The 21,885-nt window shown below is 41.6% G+C and overlaps 1 protein-coding gene across 6 annotated transcripts in view; it reads right to left on the bottom strand.

Moving 5' to 3' along the window:
• tiam2a (TIAM Rac1 associated GEF 2a) overlaps positions 1 to 21,885 on the bottom strand; it is a 97,303-nt gene that overhangs the window by 29,149 nt on the left and 46,269 nt on the right. For 5 of the 6 annotated variants that reach the window (XM_077549544.1, XM_077549466.1, XM_077549716.1 and 2 more), the window contains exons 2-9: positions 17,301 to 17,391; positions 14,843 to 16,031; positions 12,315 to 12,759; positions 11,563 to 11,735; positions 10,790 to 11,014; positions 8,303 to 8,488; positions 7,925 to 8,062; positions 2,336 to 2,392 (exon numbers count right to left, since the gene is read on the bottom strand). In XM_077549544.1, coding sequence (XP_077405670.1) covers positions 2,336 to 2,392; positions 7,925 to 8,062; positions 8,303 to 8,488; positions 10,790 to 11,014; positions 11,563 to 11,735; positions 12,315 to 12,759; positions 14,843 to 16,021 — 2,403 coding nt within the window. In that variant the 5' untranslated portion in view covers positions 16,022 to 16,031; positions 17,301 to 17,391. Of the gene's footprint in view, positions 1 to 2,335; positions 2,393 to 7,924; positions 8,063 to 8,302; positions 8,489 to 10,789; positions 11,015 to 11,562; positions 11,736 to 12,314; positions 12,760 to 14,842; positions 16,032 to 17,300; positions 17,392 to 17,743; positions 17,819 to 21,885 lie in introns of those variants that run through there. The other variant, XM_077549377.1, reaches the window with a different exon arrangement.

Below are 21,885 nucleotides of genomic sequence, written 5' to 3'. Positions count from 1 at the left end.
GGGGCTTTTGAATCTGATGTTTATGATTTTTTTGGTGTGTTTGCTCATCACCCTGAAAGACCTTTAGCTTGCTAGCCACAAGACCACCAGACACCATTAAGAGCTTTAACTCATATAAACACAGACATTAGACTTTATTTTCCATCTACACTCTTGACTAGCCCTCAAAAACAAAAAGCCAGCACTGAGTGTTCTTCCCAAAATGTTTCCCTCACATAAAGGGAAGAATGAACATAAGGTGCTGCTTCAACACCCAACTTTACCTATCCATTTAGGGATGTCAGGTCAATGCTTACTCACCGAGAATGACGCAACAAGCCACACGGCAACTGGTTACATAACCAGCACATTTGTGTCCCAGCATTATGGCGTGACTGGAAAACGAAGATTTTGTTGCCTCCACTGACCTGAGCAGCAGTTGATTTAACACTGTACACCCATTCATGGTCACAGAGGGTTAGAACAGGCGGGCGGTTGCCTGGTCAACCTTCCACCACCAAGTGCCAACAAGGCTGTGGAGACGGCACGTGCTTTGCCATCAACAAGTGCTCTGTGTGGTCAGTCTGTGGGCACTATTCATGTTTGCATTCAGTCAGAAATACATTCAAACTGATAGTTCAGTCTTTCCTCTCTAAAGCGGAAACTACTCCCCTACCAGCCGCCAAACGTTTTTAGAGTTTCTAAAAAAAGAAAAGAAAAGGAGTACATTTGGTGACAGCTGCATAAATACTACACCCTCTCTTCAGAATGCACCCTTTCTGCTGCACTTAGCAACCGAGGAACACAAATACTTCAGTTTGGGCTAAAATAGATAGATTAGCCTTGAAGAAGAAATAGAACAGTTGTTGAAGACTATTTCAGCCATTTTCCACTCAATTACATCTATTAAAGTAGCATTACTTTTAGTTTCCCTATAGCTCCACCCAAAATCTTTTACACTACGCGACAAAGATGACAGCCCATAAGAGTTGGAACGAGTGCCTCTGTTAGGCAGAGATGTGGAGAATTAATCAGCAACTACAACTATTTCCTACTGTATGTGTGTTAAAAGATATAGACACACAAATTTTCCGCCACGATACTTTCATTCAGGTTATACGACAAGTTATTTGAACAGGAGGAAAATTGTGTCAAAAGATCTGTGCCCTACTGACTTCCTGCCATCCTCCCACTATGAAATCTTACTCCCTACATCAAAAAATCCTGAATCAAGGAAAGATCAAAAGGTTTAACCCTGGGGAAGCTCCCACATTTGAAGCAACACTTAAGTATTTACCCAGTGAAAGGCTGCATTGTTTCCCAAACCACTTCCGCTCAAATTCTAAATATTTCAGGAGGGGGGCAGTTTTTACACTTTCAACATTCACTACAGACTATGTATCACTACATCCCGTATTCATTCAGTCTAAAAGTGTTTGTTGTGGTCATTTGTCAACATCGAATAATCACCAAAAAAAATAAGCCTTTTGGCACATGTTATGTGAAGAGAAAGAGTAAACATTTTGGTATATTGAACTATAACTGGCTCATTAATTGACAACAGTGGAAAGTATCGATACCTTGAAATAAAGCTGGGTATCTTGCCCATCCATAGAAATGAATGCCTTACAGAATCAATACTATTATATTGTCAACCTGCAGAATCCTGCAGTCCACAAGTGATATATATTATAGCCGCTTTTCTCAAAAGGTGTTTACAAAAAATAAAAAAAATAAAATGATGATCCTCCTAATAAGAAACAGTGTTTATAGTTATAGTGTTTCTGTTTCATCCTAACTGGAGGTGAGTAGAACAGCACGGGGACAATTCTTGTTTTAGGACAGAAACATTTGAATCTGAACCTCTGAGCACTTAACCACACATCCTTGATGTAGGCATGTAAGAATTGAAGTGTCTGAGTGCTGAAGTGTCAACGTCTGGCTACCCAGATGGCTAAAATTCACTCTCTTCAATGCGTTGACAATTTTACCACACATGCATAAATTTTTACTTTTAGTCGGTGCTTCAGGTCAACACAAACTCGTATAATACTGTGAATGTTCCAGCCAATGTTGTAGTTTACCACCTTTTATTGCTGTAAAAGGCCAGTTAACTTGGCGTTTGTATATTCAGCTGACATGAAATGAATGTTTTTACTATATAAAGCATGAAATGGACACACACACGGACACACACACACACACCCAACATTTGGGCGGCATGGCCGTGTTCCTAGTGAGCACATCAAATGATTGAAAATGATGGATGACAAGGTTTAACGTAGAGACAGAAGGTTTTAAATCATCAATCAAAGACCCACAAACCATGTTGGCAAAAGGGAAGGCAATGACTCACCTCCGTGTTCTTGGGAGGCGGAACGTGCGCTTGACCTCCAGCGTCGCCCTCAAAGACCTGAGATCAAAAGACAGGCATTTAAGAGCGGGAGTCAGTGGGGAACCACTGACTCATGAGCAATTATGTGCCCAAGCCTAGCCACTTGAGTGAGACAGCATTAGACCCAAACAGCGCTATTCTGTAATTCATTAAAAAATTATGCATGGTGGGCGCAGAGCTTTGCTAGTGCTTTTAAAGGTGCTTAAAAGGTGTGTGTGAATGGACAATGTGACTTCAATGTGAGTCCAAAAACAGACGAGGACAACTACTGGTAGATTCTTCCTATCAAATGTGTACAATAGCTGGATTTTTGATGCTTCATGCTTTCTGGAGCTGGCTTATGATTGTTGTGTCAGCCTGTGGCTGCAGGCGACACAACCTCTCACATACAACACACAGGAGCCACCCCTTGTGTCATAACTGCTCACTCAGCAGCCTGTACAGATTTCTTTACCGATATGATTTGTGGAAAGGACGAAACATTGGCATCTAGTATGTCAACCTTAAATATTGTCCCAACGTTCAAAACAAAAGACGTCATCTAAAGGGGCTTGAAAAAAAAAAAAAAAAGGTTTTAACACAGTGGTAACCATACTTAAATTACATTCAAGTTGCAGGGTCCCTTCAAAGGTCTCTAAAAAGTCCCTGTGAGGTCCAACTGTGTGCTCAAATGGAGTACACACGAGTGCACAATGTTCCTTGAGTGTCAGAAATAGACTTCTTCTGTGGCTATTGTTTTTGGCACTGAAGCTGCTTGCTTGTGAAGCAGATACTATAGTAGAGTAAGAACACCCATAGGCAGCTAACCCCACCTTGATAATGCTTCAGTAACTCTCCCCGCCCCTTACAGGAGTATAAAGTGGCTGTAAACTGCATTGCTTTCCTGTAAACTGACTAATTTTAGAATGAATTACCAACTCTCCCACAAATCCTCTGACCGCTCTGGCCTACTTCCCACAAACCCAGTGCAGGCCAGCATCTTACGATATACATATAGCTCTACTAAAGGCGATGAGGAGTCAAACAAGCGGGGAGGAGAAAACTGGTGAGCATGACACTGGGACAAGATTGTCGAACGCAGGGTTAAATGAGCTTACGTCAACGCAGATGAGTCAGTGTGGAGGCTGTGGCAGAAAGGCTGCCAGCTACCATTTTGATGTTTATGCTCCAAGAAGAAGAGGGTTTGATGAATTTGTACAAGACGAATCAAGAGTGAAAATGGGAAAGAAAGTGATAAACAATAGCAGGAAAATGGATTAGCCCTAAAGACAGTTTCATTTCGAAGCCTAAATAAAGTGTTAATGCATGAAGTGGATACAGTCTTGTTTGGCTCTTTCCTAGCCGGCTGTCCATATCCTTCAAGAACAGTGTACCGACACTTCCATGCGGAGAACAGGCATGGGGAATAATGACGTCATTTGGAGGCAAATAGAGACTTGGATTTCCCACAGTCAGAGCAGATAAGAAAAAAAAAAAAAGGAGAACTACACGGTTGTATAATGTAGCAGATGTCCAGGAACCCCTCACTCACCCCTTTACAACTACTGGCATTTACTCTTTACTAAATGTGGTTCTAAGAAAATGGGGACCTTGGGAAAAAAAACAAAGGAGGGACATCTAATATTTAGCATCTTTACAGCAACCATCTGCTTATGTCTGAGGGGCTGAAGGAAGAATGGGGAATGCCTTCTCCCACATATGGCTATTCATAATTGATGTTTGTGCTGCAGCGCCACTTCGGCCTCCTGCACTGCGTAATCCTAACAGAGTCTCATTAGAGTGGCTGGCTTGAGCTCCTCAAGAAAAATCACATAGTGCACACATACCTCCTTACTGGCAGTGTGTTGTGAATTGTCAAATGCTAATATTACGGAGGATGTAGTGGGATAACAGCAGAGCAAAATGGGACCAAGAACATTTTGTAACAGTCAGGAGTCAATGGTTCACCTCGAAGAATTTGGATGACCCCATAACTAAAAGGAACAGGGATGACCTTGCAGCATAATGATGGCAAATTCACTTACTATAGCTAATAAGCAAAGTTCCATAAAATCTAATCTAAAAGTAACTGAGTGTATCCTGTAGTGTTTTTTTGAATGGGCACACATGTAGGGGATTTGTTGTATCAATAAAAAAAGAGTTAATGCAAACCTGGAAAGACTTAAACCTGCCCCCTGTGGACTTGGATTGCTTCCTTGTGTTTTTGTTGCTCGAAAGCTGGCATGTTAACATACGAGAAAGGAAACGGGGCAGTTAAGCTTACAGTGCTGTGAAAAATTATTTGCCCTCTTCTAAAAAATGTTGTATAGTTTCTCAATTTTAATGTTTAAGATCATCAAACAAGTGTAAATAATCAGATAGAAATAACACAAGTAAACATAAAATGCAGTTTTTAAAGGGTGATTTTATTAAGGAAAAAATAAGCTACCTGGTATAGTTGCATCAAGGTAATTTTGCCCCTTTAATGGACAATGCACACACATGCACATATATGCACTTTTACGTTGTGGGAAGGGGCTTAATAAATTTACACGGTCGCATTGTAAATATCTGTTTGGTTCTATACTGCACTAAACGCCTCCTGATGTAGACCAGACTTTCATTACTCTGTGCTTTAAGGGAGATTATTTGGCATCATTTTCAGGTTGAGTCGCTGCTGTCTGACCCTGAGCACAAAGCATGAACACAAATATTTATGTAATATCTTGAATTTAATTCTCGTGTTAGTGTCACCTTCTTTTCTCTAACAAGCAAATGCCTGAAAAAAAACTGCCTGGCTAAAAACAGAACTACTTTTTTTTTTTAAGTTTCAATTTCCAACAGGCTTCTTCACTCCTGGTCCTCAAGGGCCAGAGTTGCACAGATCTTAGATGTTGCCGTCCTCCAACACAGCTGATTCATATAATCAGCCCATCAGCAAGCTCTGCAGAAGCCTGATCCTGATCTTTCGAATTAGGTGTGTTGGAGGACGGAAACATCTAAAACCTGTAGAACTCCGGCCCTCGAGGACCAGGAGGGAGGAAGCCTGATTTAAGACGCAACGGCTGCAGTGAATTTGATCACTGGGAAACAGCATTAACTCTTTTACTGCCAAGGACGTTAAATGACGTTTAGTAAAAACCTACGGAGGGCCGCCAAGGACGTTAACTCTTTGACTGCCAAAAACGTTAAATAACGTTTAGTAAAATCCTATGGAGGAGTGCCAAAGATGTTAAAATACGTTTGTTTTAAAACAGAGGTGAAACTAACCATTTTCTATTGTTGATTACTGAAAAACGGAATAAGGTAGAAACAAACTTATTTTTTCTGATGAAAGATGAGAGTCCAATCTTTCATTTGGTAGTATGTGTGTTTCCATAGTCCAAACACATAATTTTCTGTGGACCTTGAAAGATCAGTCAAAATGCTTAAATCGGCTGGCACCCACGGCATCCCTTTTCTGAAAACGTCTGGCAGTCAAAGAGTTAAAAGACGTTCTCCAATTTTTTATTTTTTTTTGGGGAAACGGGTGGAGGAAAGCCTTGGCCAGCTGTGGTGAAAGTTTCAAGCAGATCCAGTTAGCCTAATGACTATTTTTGGCCCCTAGATGGCAGCGATGACTCTCTTTTGACAAAATTGGGTAGGCGTCAGTAGAAGACATGAGGCGGGGCTAGAGGGGACAATGGCTGGGGATGGGAAGCGAAAATGGCGACCGGTTGCAAGCAGCTCACGCTTGAGCATTTTTTACAAAGACGAAAAGCATCGTCCTGTGCTTAAGAGCACATTGATGACGACGATGATCATCATCGATGGTGACTCCGAGGTGGGAAGCGTTGACGCGGCAGTAGAAGACGTGAGGCGGAGCTAGATGGCTGAGGAAGCGAACAATGGCGACCGGTTGCAAGCAGCTCATCGACCAATGCTAAAGAGCACAGTGATGACGACGATGATGATGATGGTGGCTCTGAGGTTGACGCCGAAGTTGGAAGCGTTGACGCCGAAGTTGGAAGCATTGACGCGGCGGCTATGACCACGTCATAAAGCCTCACCGGCTAGCGATGCTAACACCGGAAAACGCGGAGCACAACCGAGCACTTCTACTCAGGCGGACGTTGAATCGGACGATGAAGAGTGCCCCGAGTCCAATGCATATTCATCGGAGGAGTGGGTACAGTCTGCTAGTTGCTATTCCCCGGAAAAAAAGGGCGTCAAGAAAGTGTAACGTCTGCACGCGAAAGGGGCAATTGCAGTGAAACGAATCTGTTGTGCAAATCCTGCTCCATCTCCTTGCACACAGGGGAGTGTTACAAAAAGAAAAACTATTTGAAACATCCACATAATTGTAAATAGTACCACAGTTGCACACATTTGTAAATACTTTGCGAATTTGTTTTGTCAAATTGTTACACTGTTGAATGGAAATAAACGTATTTTGCAATCTAAAAACACTTTTTCCATTGTTGGTGGTAGGGTTTTACAGAAGTAAAGCACTATTTAGGTGTTTGTGGCATCATTCATGGACAAAAAGAAGTGTACAATTCACTAGAGTGCATGAAATAACATCGTTTCACAAAAAGCTTGTTTCCTCCGTTTTTTGTTTCAAAACAGAGCTAACAAACTAACCATTTTCTATTGTTGATTACTGAAAAACGGAATAAGGTAGAAACAAACTTTTTTTTTCTGATGAAAGATGAGAGTTCTTTAATTTGGTAGTATGTGTGTTTCCATAGTCCAAACACAACATTTTCTGTGGACCTTGAAAGATCAGTCAAAATGCTTAAATCGGCTGGCACTGGCGGCATCCCTTTTCTGAAAACGTCTGGCAGTCAAAGAGTTAATACAGTATTTTTTAAATCTACCTGCATTATAGATGTCACGGAAACTTTAGGGTGCTTGATCATGTTTAAAACACATATTTTGATGATAATGAATATTTTAAGTGCTCTTGCACATTCAATGTGGCACTTTCTGCTCTTTCTCACACTCAAAACGCTATGATGAATAATGAACACGTAATGCATTGCTGAAATTTTATGAGTTTGAGGGTGGACTTTTCAACAAAGTTTTGTTGCTGAACCTCTTAGGACTGAAATGTGTTATGTAAATTGTAAGAGCTGAACAGTGTGCTTCTTGCAGGGGTTAACAAAGAATAATTAACTCATTCACTCCCAGCCATTTTAACTGATGCAACCCTCTTCGCTCCAGGCTATTTTACTGGATTTTGTCCCACAGGTTATTGTGTTCTATTGCTATAGAAACATGGAACCTACCAAAAGAAAGATTAGAGTCTCTTCTTTCATCAGGAAAAAGAAAAGTATATTGTATCTGTTTCCAATTAGCATTAGAATATAGCTAAGTTTCATCATTATTCACATTCCTGTTGAAAACACTGGCAAAAAGAGCTTGTTGCAACATGGTCCTGGCTGATCTCTTATACTCTGCTGCTTTTGGGTTTGAATGAGTTAAGAAGCACTGCTCTATGGTCCAATAGCAGGCAATAGCTGTCTTACAACAATGAATGTATTAACTCGGCATCTTTGCATTCAGTGACAATATTTTGCTTAGCCATACCTGTGAGGCCGAGACTCTTTTGCTCTTCTTCGTCAAGGTGTCAAGCCCTTTGAGGGAAGAAAAAAGGCCTCGCTTGTGCTTTTGGAAAGTCCGTGACAATGAGCGCCTGCGCAGCGTCGCCTCATCTCTGGAACAAATCTGAGCAAAAGACCAATATGAGGACCATAATCATGCAGCTCAACTAAAAGTTCCTCTAATCACATCATCTTAATTAGATTTAGGTTTCCAAAACATCAGCGCATTTGCAAGAAGTTTTCAATGATAAAATAATGTTCAAGGTTGCTGCTGGACATGAGGTCGATCAAAGGAATGTTAAAAGGGTCTAAACATTAGTCATTCACTATAGCCCCCGCCATTCCCCAGCCTTTGCTTTCTCACCAGTGCGTGAAAGGATGAGACAGAGAAGATCCCGAGACGGCCCAGGGTGGTTTTGGCAGGCCGGCTAGCAATTGCTAACAGGCTCTTTGGGTTTGGTAGCTCCCCGCCCTGAAGACTGGCCAGGTAACAGCGCATCCTGAAAAGATCTAGGTTGAACCTCTCCAGATTTTGCTCCCACTGCTGGATCTAAAGGATGAAAGTGGGGAAAAGTTTTAATTTTGTGTAGAACGTGAGGCTCAGGGTTCAGTTTGTGAACAAAAGAGGACAGAAGGTAAAAGAGGGAAGAGGGATAGAGGCAGAGTAAGGGTCAGAAAAGTGCTTCCATCAAGTTGCAATAGCTTGCAGATGTTGTTGGAGGCTCGGCATACATTGGAGGCTTGATACCAAGCAAACAGCATGGACATGTGCAATAAATGCCCATTTTAATGCTACGTCTTGAGGATTGGTGATACTGCACAGGCTGGCCTTTAACCCTCACTATTTACAGTTGCCTCCCCCATTCCTCTTTGCCCCATATAAGTGCAGTAAAGTGCTCGTTTTGTTGGCTTGAGACTCATATTAACGAGAACACTTCGGCAAAACAACCCTCTACACCAACTCACTTTTAATAGGTCTCGCCTGCACTGCGAGTTCATTTACAATAATGGATCCCTTGGCATTGTCCCAATAGGGCACATTCACTCTCATGGCCTTCTTTAGGATTAGGGAAGTAGCCAAGTGGGACGTGCATGGTTTTTTTTATGATCCTGTGACTTTTCAACTAGAATCTCTGCAAAAATCATGAACTGAAGTATAATGTAGAAAAGGGCAATGTACAAAATCCATGTACATAATAGCTATCCAGATGGCCAGTAGCAAGCCTCAGATTTGTGACATTGTTTACAGGATTCCTATCAGGTTTGATATTTACAGCACTTGTTGAAAAGGGGCTTATAAAATGACCTTGCATTCAGCACAGAATTCATATGTACGAGTGTAATCATTTACAGATAGCAGACTGATGTAGAAGAAAACATTATTAAAGCTCAAACAACAATGGAATACTGATAGCTACAGTGAACTAAAGAGTATTTGCCCTTTCTCTACTTTTGGCCATTTTATAGCTATAAATAGTGCTGTGCATACAATTGGGTTTGATAATTCAAAAATCAACGTGCAGATTTGGGTTGCAAACTTTCCTCAATTGTATTCAAACAACCACAACTGAAACAAATCAAGACAATAGAACATCATTTAAAGACAATAACGCAATAAAGTTTCAAAACAACAAATTACACACTAAAACATTTGCAGAGGTCCCGTGTGGTCAGCCACTTAAAGCGTTAGTGATAAAACAAGCACGCAACAAAAGAGAAACCCTGTTTTACCTTTTGACCTTCAACTCTAACCTGCATAGAAGCCATAATCCAAGAGAACTGTTCATTTCAGTGTGATCAGAAGGGCCAAAGGCAAACTTCAAAAGCAGTCTGTTGGCACTGCCTTCTGTAGACATGGTTGGAGGTGGACGGCTACATCAAAGTTGTGCCCCATTAGTTCTGGATAACACCAACAGAATGTTCAATCTATCATCAGCCTCTGGGCACCAACATCAAATGACATACACCTCTGACCCTATCATTGACTCAAAACCGCATCTGTCTCTGAATCTACTCTGAGGTGCCACACGGTCTAATTGGAAACATACGAGCACACCAACGCATGACATCTTACATCTGCAAATTACAAAATACCATAAAGATATACTCAAAGTCATGTCAGCGCATTATGTGTATTTTCTTTTGAAGTACACGAACAAGAGTAATTGTCATAGAACATTGTTTTATGTTTACATTAAAATGAAACAATAAGCAAAAATGTGACTTAATGGGTGGACATACACGATAATGATTCTGTCATTCATAGGCCACATGGGGTGCTGATGAATCTGCCACCAATATCAAAATAACGGTAATAATCATCCAAGCTCCAGCCACTTGTAGAACCAATATCAAGATCATTCTAATCATTTCTGTCAAACACTTGTTTGGTTTGTCATTTATAATTTGGGCCACACTGCAAACACTTCAGTAGGCTTGGGATCGTCAAGTCAGAGTAGCATAGCAACAAATGTGAAGAACCCACTACCAGAAAACATCTGGAATTCCGATCTGATGCTTGGGGAGAAAGATGTTCCCCCTGGGCCGCTCGTGAATCATTTGGGTATTGATGCATTTAGGCCATTTATCCCACGAAAATAGAAGCACAAGACTGTAGTTGAAGCCATAATAATCCGTATAATAAAGCACAGCACAGCATGTGGTTGGGGGAAAAAAGCCACCTACATAGTACCAAAACTGAATAAATGTTAGCTTGCAGGAAATCTAACCCAAGGGATGAGTTGTAAAATTCACTTGAGGCCTTCCAGTTTATTCAGTGCTTTGAGCATGATTTCTTCCCAATTCTACCAATACCACACTATCAATTAACATCATCAGCCCATCAGATCACCTGGTTTTCAATAGCCTTGCGGTTTTTGGGGTCACTGACGACAGTCAGCTGGAGCTCAGCCATCTTCTTCATTTTCCCATCCATGTCAATCTTCTGTAACAGGCCACGGACCTGGCTCCGCAGCAGACGCACTGTATCCTCCTTTCCCTGGCGCTTGGCCAGCAGCGAGGCGCTGGCCGAGTGGATGGCTGTCACCCAGTTCTCTAGGTCGGTCTGGTTGCTGGCCTGTAGGGGGAGAGAGATAAGAATAAGATTAAGTTAATGAATTGATGAGGGCAAACGTTCCTGTTAAAGGATTTATCTTGATACATCTCACAGAATTACTCTTCTGTTATTCTGTCATCTGTCACAAGAACATCCGATGACAAGTCGCGCTTGGCTGGATCAATACATGCACACTTGATTCACTTAATAAAAAAGCCGTGGTAATGAACACCTCCATCAAACCTCCATTTTCAGGCCTGGTGAAAAATGAAAGGATAAAGCCATTGCTGTCTTCATGTCTAATAGGTGATTTCTTTGCTGTTTGTCTCTGTGGGCATGTAAGATCCTCACCTTATTAGATGCAAACCTGGTCTGAACACCCTAACGCAGGCTGGCAAATTTTTTATGTTAAGTAGTGAGTCTGGTAACACTGATATGTAGGTCAGTAAGCACAACTGGCACATGTGCTCTTAGACCTCTCACCTGCCATGTTTGGGCATATTGTGCGCATAACTTTTGCATCAGACTGACATCACTCGTCATACAAAACAGTAGATGACAGACTTTACCTGAAAGAGATAGATATCTCCGTATGAGTTGCTGAGACAGAAGACATTCTCCTTTTTAGGGTGTTCTGGAACTGCCTGGACGATGCTGTCCTCGGCCAGGAGAGAGTAGCGAGGTGAGAGCTCTTGCTCTGGTGACCCTTTACTGTATGTCTCATAGAATAGCAATGTACATCCTAAGGAAGATGAAACATTTGTGATGAAGATGCATATCATTCTGGTACTTAGGTGTTATATTGCACTCATCAAACAACAGCCAACAAATAACATCAGAGATATAAAATTGGTCAATGCCTAAGATGTAATTATAATTTATGAAGTTTTAGGACAGATAGCCATTATAAAAGAACTGACAATGGACAAAAACAAGATTTTTACAATGTCCAATTGAAAAGATTTGTGAGTTCAGTGGTGTTGGACGAGAGCACGCTCGTTCATTTTGAAGGTGATTGATTGGATTTTGGGTCAGGTTGAAATTGTACATGCACACAGTATCTCTATGGGCCTTGATCGGAATCACACCGAAACAGAAAAGGGTCTTGCACAAATTTGGAAGCATATTAATTTATTTTTTAAATATCTTGATGCTAAGAACATTTCAATTTCTGTGTAACCTGCTCATTTGTTGATGAATAGCTGCATCCCATTTGTCCAAAAAGTATGATTTATATTTACACATACTAATGAAATCTGAACAATCAAAACTAAAAATTACAAATTTCAGATAAATCAGCAATATGTTAAATTAAGCTCACCTTTCAAGGTAACCCAGAACTGTTTCCACTTGCGACGTGTCACCAGCTCCAGCTTCTTGTCCTTCTGCAGCGTCACTAAAGGTTTGAAGGAAAGCCACCCCGCCCGTCTGACCACCCCTTGCTCCTTTTCAAACAGCAGGTCCAGCTGCTCCAAAGAGCCTTCAGCTGACTCACTGCTGCTTTCCCCGTCATCTTCGCCCGTGGAAGGCTCTCTTCTCTCGCTTCCTCCCTGTCCACTACCCGTCTCCAGCTCCCTCATGAAGTTCTCGTAAATGTTCTGGCGGAGCGCGTCATTGGTTGATTGGTGAATAGCCCCTGATGATTGGGTCCTTGGGGCTCCTGGGAACCACAAGAGGCTGGATGCTTGAGACGGAGAGCTGGTGTCTGCAGTCATGCCGTCAACACCGCTGTCAAAGACATCGCTCATGTCCTTGTGCCTAGTCTCCTGAAAAGGACAAACAATGTGAGGTGCATAAACTAGACGATAAAAAAGGTACACAGTATGAGACAATGGCCGCTACACTGCTGATGGTTTCTTTTAATACGATGCCATTAGAGAAACAAGTTTATTTTTCCTAATCCTTAATTACAATTTTACTAAAAACACCACCATGTTAGCCCCAAGTATTACACATTTCTGTATGTATGTCAAGCCTTGTCAGTGTCAAATGGAACACAACTCAAACTGTGCACTTTTCATTAGCCAGGAGGCACTGCAAAGTTGAAGAGGAACTTTTGAAAACATGCACTAAAATCACTCAAAGAAACTTCAAAGTCTGCAATACAGTGACTTGATCTTTCGGTAGGCAGCGAAAGTGGGGCAAATTTCCTGTGACGGCACCTGGGGAGGTTAGAACCCTCCAGGCTCAGACAATTTCACATCATTTACGGCCTGGAGTGGCTTCCCACAATTCTGCAAATGAACACTTGATGGAATTGCACTCTCCAAATCTAATGAAGCCTACCTGTACTTGAATAGATTGCTACATCGATTGTGGCACACAGGCAACCAATTTGGAGTGAGCTGAGCATCTCTTAATGTGCAGACACACACAATATGTGCCTCCATACTTATTCTCTGCCTTTATTGGTTCTTGGGTGTCATCCGGTTTTTAATGAAGAAAAAAAATGGCAACATGATACTTTGATTCCACTAGATGCCACTTATTCTTCTTCCCTAACCTTACAGCAGAAAAGTCAGAGAGCAGATTTGGTGGCATATTTGCACACTACATTGGTAAGGTAAGACAAGTACTTTGTTCCCTTCATTACAGATACGGCACACAGCCAAAAGTCAGTATCACATCTGTTTCTCATTTGAAGCAGGTTCTTTGGTCGCAATGTGACCTTTAAACTAACAGCAGAACTCTGGTGGACGATAAGCTGGAAGGGAACCAAACGCTAGAGATGCATGGAGCTTTGGAATCCATGAATATTCTAAATCTGTCTCAGCTTTTTTTTTGTACCTGTACTCAAATCTAATTTAAAGGCAAATAGGATTTCTGAAGGAAAGATAAAAACTTGATAGTAAAACGAGGGTGAAGTAAATCATTGAGTGAAAGCCAACGCCCATTAAGTGTTAAGTACAACCACATGGCAATAGAATTAGAAAGGCACATCATTAATATGGAGAGAAAGTTGCTTATTTGTCACTACAGTACAGACAGAGACAAACAAAAAAGTTCACGACAAAATATCCACTATCCAATATAAAAATTAAAAACTATACAGTATTTTACCAATCTACATTATAGAATTTTAACACGTCTATATTTTAGCAGAAAAGGTCAGCTAAATACAATCACAGTTCTTTTTTGCTTCAGTTTACTCTCAGACCTAAACGACTGAACACCAATCCCTATTAGCGGACTTTCTTTCTGAAGAAGACCAAAGAATCTGCACCACATAACAGGCAGAACAACCATAAGTCATTCATTAACGTTAGAGGGATGAGGCTAAATCTTGAGCTAGGATTAAGTTTCACCCCAGTAGAGCCTCTCAAAGGCGTACAGCTATTCTCTTGGTACTTTCCAAAAAGCATGTTGCAGCCTTTACAAGACAAGGCCAAATTAAGTAAATGGGTAAACAATTGGTGTCAAATGGAATGTTTTGCATAAATACATTACAAATACAGACAAAATGTGTGTCCAAATGTATGCATTTGCATCAATGACTAACGACTCAAATTCACTCAAATTACATGTGAACTAAGCCAGAGATCTTCACAGTCAAGCGTCTATCCTTCATTTTTATGAGAAATGTATTTATTAGTTTCTTAGCCTCACAACAAAATACAATGAGAAACAGACACACTGCTGGCTGTTTTACAATGTCAATCTTGTGCCCAGTCACAATGTGATGCTAATTCCAGAGGGATAGGACAAACTAGCTGCTACCACTGCCAAACACAAGACTGCAGACCTGTTATTCATGGACCATCTGTTTGATAAGCAATCACCCCAATGATCATTAGGACACAAATAGGGAGGAACAAAAAAAACTAATAAGAAAATTCAAGCCGCAAATACCTGGGTCTTCCTCTTCTTACGACTGAGGCTGCCAGTCCAGTCACTGAAACGTCGAATGTGTTTTTTTATGGAAGCTTTTTTGTGGAAGCCAAACTCTGATCCAGCCCGCTCCCGATGCCGTTCATGGTTGGGGTACTGATCCAGACCCTCGCTCATGGTGTGAGCTTTGGCCCTTCGACAGGGCAGGGTGTATGATGAATACTGGCGGGCCTCAAGGCATTCCTCTTCCAAGGGGACATCCAAGACTGAAGCAAGGGAGGCTCTATGTTGTTGCTGTTGGCCAAGAGGAGCCACCTCGAAATGGGAGGATATGTCCTTGGCTGTGGGGAAAGTAGCAGCCATTGTGGAATCTTTATAGAGGCCGGCAATGGACACAGGGGAAGACTGCTCTGTGAAAGAGTCATGTTGGTGGATAGGGGAGTGCACTTGTGTCCTGTTCGAAGAACAAGATTGGTCCTGCTCACAAAGTTCTGTGCTGGCCCCCCAAGGAGAATCATACCAGGAACCATCTGAGCTCAGGGAGCTTCCTTTACTGGTCCTGGCAGTGGAGGAGGTAGAGGCCGGTGGAGGACCAGTGTGGAGGCCTTCGGCTTCGCTGCTGCCGGAACCAGGCAAACTAGCGGTGGAGGGAGATTCCAAATTAGCAGAGAACTTGAGGAGCTGTACAGGACCAGAGACCTCATCCAGGAGGAAATCACTGCCTGAGGTGTTTGTGAATTCCACTCTCAGGCTGCCGTCCTTCTTGATCACTACTCTTGGACTACTTTGCTTCTCTAAAACCTGCTGTTTGTCTCTCTGGTCATTTAAAGTATGGCCATTGAGCTCTGCACCATATGGATTATCTTCATAGTCATCAGACACATGCCGCTTGCGTATACCACATACAGTCGATCGATGCCAGTGGTGTTCATTAGGACTAGCCCTCATTCCTCTGGAGACGTAGTCGTTGTGACGAGAAGAGTAAGGCTGTCGACTCTTTGGAGGGGAGAGACAACCTCTGCTGACACATTTGGCCTTATATCCAGAGCTCACTGGTGCACTTTTCCACCACTCGTGAGGTGACAGAGGGTCGTCTGTAGCTGAGCCGAGCTTTAGCGAGTATGGCTTCTGGGTCCCTGAGAAACCAAAGCTGGTGGCTTTAAGGCCCTGGATGCTGTACTGGCTCTCAGAATTTCCCATTGCTGCCCACCTGGAAAACAAGGCACTGAGATTATGTGAATGATAAAAAAAAAACGTTGTCGACTCTATTAGACATAAATCCAGCTCATTTGGTCCGCACAATGAACTGATTAGAAAAAGAATAACAAGGACATTCACAACAACATTCCCCCTTGCAAATTAGTTAAGACTAGGGGTGTTAGAAAAAAATTGATTCGGCTATATATCGCGATATTACAGCGGCCGAATCGATTTTTAAACATCAATTTTTTATGGGAATATTCAACAAAACGTCTTTCTTAGGGTTAGGATTTACACATTAAGCATGGAAGAATGTTATATTAATGGAACATTAAGCCTTAATATTTTATTTCAGTGCTGTTCAAACATGAAACAGACTGCAATCTGAATTTTCAGATAAATATATTTTCATAAAGATAAAAAAATGTACAAGTTTACTGATGAGTATTTTCTAAATTTGAGTTAAAATCGCAATAATCAATTTATAGATTTGTGTCGGGATTAATCGGTATCGAATCGAATCGACTCGTGACACGAATCGAATCGCCAGGTACTAGGCAAGTCACACCCCTAGTTAAGACTAATCATCTGTTTCCAGACTAAAATTAAAGCAGGTACAATACATTCCATTGGTCTGATCTCCACGGTGACCACTGAGCCATTAAGCCGCTCTTCACTTTCTGTGGGTGTTCATTTTATGACATCATTTTAGAGAAAAGTGACATGAACGTGCTTAAGACTGCCATGGTTGCTGTGTGCGAGGGAGTCCAACACAATCAGAGAGAGATCTTCCAGACGACTCCAAAAAACTACATTAGTGACAATGCACGGCGACCAAACATTATTGTTGGTCTAATGCAATAAACATATTATTACTTACTGGTACAGCCGCTGTCAGGTAGCTTTGCTTTATGATTCCATAATAGTTTCAACAAAGACTTGACCTGTTTGTTGTTATACAAAGCAAATCTTAAGATCAAAGATCTCCCTGAAGATAAAATATTTGCCTAACATGTTGAACGTTTCACAAATAGGAAAACAAAAGCAATGTTCCCATAACGTCATAATCATATAGCAGGGAATTACAATTATTACCCATTTACATTTCTTGTTTTATACTTTAGAAGTGGCTACTCTTGTGATCCTTGCGGGCACTGTGTTGGTGACCCCTGCTTTACATACTTTCCACGTTGTGCTTTTAACTGGTAGAAATGAAAGGCACAGAAGAAAAGTACACATGCTTTTACAAACCCACCCAACATGATGCCCTCAGACTCACCTGCCTCAGAGTCTGAAATCGGTGCTCCTTTGTGTGAGATCCCTCCACCTCATGTCTCAAAGTCAACTATTTGCTATGTAGCCTTGATCATCTGAAACAGAAAAATACATCGTATTCAATATCACTGCTCAGCACTGTAATCTAATTTATATAAAAACATTTGTGTCAAATAATGAAAGCGCTAACCACATTCAACATTCAGCAGAGGATATTGGAAATGTATTTCTATCGATGTTGAACAAAGTTATTAAAATGGAAATACGGTTCCTCTAGAATCTGAGAGTGTCTTTCTTTTGGTGAAAGTTTTGCAGTATCTGTCTGAAGGGGGGCAAGCTTGTTACTGGCGGGTTTGCAAAAAGTGAAATCACCAAAGTTGCAGAGCTAAGAAAGTTTCTTTCTAATTAAAAAAATGTACATCTTACACAGGGTGAACGAGAACTCACATGAAAATCCCAATAGATCCACTTGAACCAAGTTGTTGAAATGTCAGTAGAGTAACATAACGCCACAATGTGTGTGTGTGCTGAATCACAGAAAGTTGAAAGTTCTCTCCACCCAGCTGCTTCTGAATCAGCCAATCAAACTTAAACACTGGAAACATGTTTCCACCCCCCAATTGCAAAATGACGTCATCTTTGCTCAGCGTTGGAAATGTTTTTGAATGCTGGCTGCAGTTTACCCATATGTTTATTTTTAAACCTTGGAATCCTGGCTTGATTCTTTTTTTTCCTTGACACCGCCAAATTTGCTCAAGAGGAAGAACCAAAACCAGAAATGGCCCAGAAGCGCTCTTTAAGTAGGATTGGGGCAACTTTGGTACTCCTGTACGTCTAATACAAATGGATACATGATGATGTAGCTAATGCTTCTAGAAGTGTTTTCATTAGTGCTAACTCTGCTGAGCATTCACAGCACCGTACAGCATGTTTAGGGGTACCAGGCAAGCAGTCCACTGCCAAAAGCTTTAACCTTCGGGATCAAGTGCCGTGCAGCATTAAGAGTTTTATCTGCTTCTGCTTAAATAGCCCTTGACCATGAGGTGAGATTGAATAGTGTGGCGGAGTATATTAAGTACTCTAAAATAATGCTTTAATACATAAATCTGCGAAAATTATAAGGGGACATTAGAAATTTCATTATCAGTACAAAGCAAATGAAGCTCATTGTCTAACACAAGAAGATGGCTATGCATACATTTTACAACGCTCACGGAAAAGAAGCACTAAATTGGAATACAGCAGGATGGAATCCCATCAAAGAATGTAAACCTACTAATGAACTTATTCTATTCGGATTAGGCTACAAAAAAACTGATTTTATGACAATTTCGTAGGAATTGGTTAAGTCCATCTCAGATGAGCTCAGGCCGGCAGCGTTTCTGAGTGTTGCTGATATGGCTTTCACTTTGCCTGGTAGGGTTTTAACCTGCATTTGTTGACGTAGCAAACTCTGTTAACGAACAATAGTTCTCTGAAGTGTTCCTGAGCCCATGCAATGTTTCCTGAGAGATCGAAGGTAATTGGCATACAATGTTTGTTGTCTGACTTGCTGCGTACATGCAGCAATTTCTCCAGATTCTCTGAAATATTTTGATTATATAGTATTATTATAAATTCCTTGCAATTGTACATTGACAAACGTATTACAATGTTGGACTCTATGCTCATGTGGTTCTTCAAACAGGTGACCGTTGCCCATCTTTGCTTGTGAACAACTGAGCCTTTCGGGATGCTCCTTTTATACCCAATCATGACACTCATCTGTTTCCAATTAACCTGTCCATCTTTGGAGTATTCCAGATTGAACATTATCTTATTTTTGGAGTATATTCAATTGAATATAGGTAGAAAAGGTTTTATTTACATTTTACACAATGTCCCTTAAAGGTCAGCCCAAGTTACTTTTGAAGACACAACAGGGAGAATCTTCATTTTGTGTGGACAGATTATTAGACACCTTGGTGTGGAGTGGGTTGCTCATCTTGATTTACACCTCACACTACAAAAGCAGTAAGAATACAGAGCCTCGAGAATCAATTGGAACCGGGAAAAACATTCTGATTCTCTAGGATTTTCATGGAATTGTTTGCGTTTTAAAAGTTCAGTACCCCGTTTTGGTGCCTTGGCCAGTACACACATGAACGTAGCGCCGATCGTAAGTGTGGTTTAACATGTTCCAATTAATTGAACATTCGCTTCAGTGCAACACTTGCAATATGCAGTGTGGTTGCATGACATGTAGAACTGAAAGGGGCGTCCTGTGTTTGATGATGTTTACCACATTGTTCTCTTTGTGTGTGTACTCTTGCGTTAGCAACCATGTCCAGTCAAATAATACTTGAATAGTTAATCTAGACAAGTGATGTTTAACAACACTATCCATCCATCCATTCTTTTAATGACAACTAAATTGCAACAAAGTGATCTTAGCGAGTAAAGGCACTGAAAGCAGCTGCCAACAACGGACTTCTTTCTTTTCCACTGACACTTTCCTTGCAGCGTTTATTCAGAAAGAACAGAGCTGAGTGAAAGGCTTTAAGGTGTGCCAAACCTAAAGGCACACACGTTCGCCTTCTGCTGTGACTTGAACTGGACTATTGTGCGACTTTTGGGGAATACAAGACAAGTCTGCCTTTTAGCTGCACCATGATGTTGAGTCTAAACCCTCCCACCTTCCTTCTTTGCCGTCACCCCCCTGCTCTTCTCAATGGATTTCCAACAGGCCATCTGCTCAGGGGCCAAGGGACCCCGACGCTCCTCGAGACACCCCGTGACCTGGCATTCTTCTCCCGCTGTCCTTGAATAACTCCCACGTAAGCTTCGTGTTTAGTCTGGCACTGTGTGTTGGGGCTGGAGTCCGGGATCATAGTGAGGAATGAGCCACACCTCAACATGGTGCAAACAATTGGTTTAGGAAATGAATTTTCCTCAAACTAAGCCACTGTGCAAGTGGAAAAGCAACACACACTCAGTTCTGTTTGTTTTTGTCATTGAATCTAACCTTGAAGAAGAGTAGAGCAGCAAGCTAGTGACACATCAGTTTGGCAAATAAGGCATTCCCCCCACCCAGAGCGTCACAAAGCATTCATCATCATGCAGTTTTCAAAATGAACAATACTGCTGTGCTATGAAAAAAATAGAAACTTATAATACCTTACTGGACTAGAAAATATAGATTGTGAAGTCATTTATGAATGGTGCAAAGACAATCTGAATGACTAAAGGATTCACATAGGGGAAACAATGACCAGTTAAGTCCGTTAAAGATGCTGCAAACCTGAAATGATGAGGTTATTTGTTATTACTAGCGACTGTTTACACAGTTGCACAGCTTTCTTCCTGTCAAATCGCAGCCTGCGGGACACGCCTCTTAGAACTTTCTCTCAAGTGAGCTCATAAAGCAGCAGCATACTTTCAGCTTTCGGATGCAGATTGAAATCAAACTTTTTTTTTTCCATTAAAACAACTAGATGTGAAAAAGAAACAAGGCGCCAATGAGCAGGCTTCCCCCAGCATGGTTCTTGTAATTTGAACTCCATCGTGGTGACAACTGCCATTGTATGAATCACTCATTAAAAAGCCTACATTACTGTGCGGTGGACACAGACGGATCAACCAAAAGTCCATCAAAGTACTTGTTCAACATCTTATATGTATAAATCTGGCATAACACCCTTGACATAAGTAGCAGTACAATCAATAATCAAAATTGTGAAAGGATATTTACTATCTTCACTTGAAAGAAAACTCAATGAAGGCCTCGCATCTGCACAAAAACACAATTGGGATGTAAACTAAAAAAGCACAGGTGGTGTTCTGATGATTTTGTTTGGATTTAATTTGTACATGCAAACACCTGTTCATAATCAACAAGAGGATCCACAAAGGCAACTGGACCACCCCTACCACCTCTTAATCCAGGACAAACAAAAGCGAGAGGGAGATAAAAATAAGAGCCCATAAGATGTCTTACCTCTGCTGCACCGGCCTTTAATCTAAAAGCTCTTTGAAGAGATTGCAAAGACGAAATCTCGCTGCTGTTCTGTCACCTTAAAGTGGATTCTCCCCATGAAGGCTTGTTGAGGCTTAAAGCAACAGACACACGCTGCATTTGACTCACACACAACCACACATGCACACTAGAAGACACGTGGAGAGTAAAAAACTCCCTCCCTGCTCCGAGGCAGAGGCAACTCACAGTCCTCCTGGGGTAACCCTGGGTAACAGAGCACAGGCAAAGAAAGCAGGAGTACAGGGAGGGAAAACTTCTCGACAGAAGCACTTTCTTAGAAAAAGAAGGAAGAATGTTTTATAGCTTCCATCAATTAAGAGCCTCCACTCCTGCCAGTTGTTTTTCCTATATGGTATAGAAGCCCCGCTTTTCCGTTGGCTGGAACTGGAGGAGGATGCATGACTTGCTGCAGTCAAGGCAATTTTCCATAGCCGTCTGAGACGACTGGGCGAGACAAGCAGGCGTGTAGTGGCTGCAGCGTTGCCTTACAGGCAGACACTGGGGAGGGTGCGATGACTGGAGCCCTTGTCTGATCCAAAATCGCACAATAACCCCAGTAGGAGGCCAAGGTGGC

This window comes from Vanacampus margaritifer, chromosome 1, assembly GCF_051991255.1.
Source record: "Vanacampus margaritifer isolate UIUO_Vmar chromosome 1, RoL_Vmar_1.0, whole genome shotgun sequence".
NCBI lineage: Eukaryota > Metazoa > Chordata > Actinopteri > Syngnathiformes > Syngnathidae > Vanacampus > Vanacampus margaritifer.
This window is presented reverse-complemented; position numbering and strand designations above follow the sequence as displayed.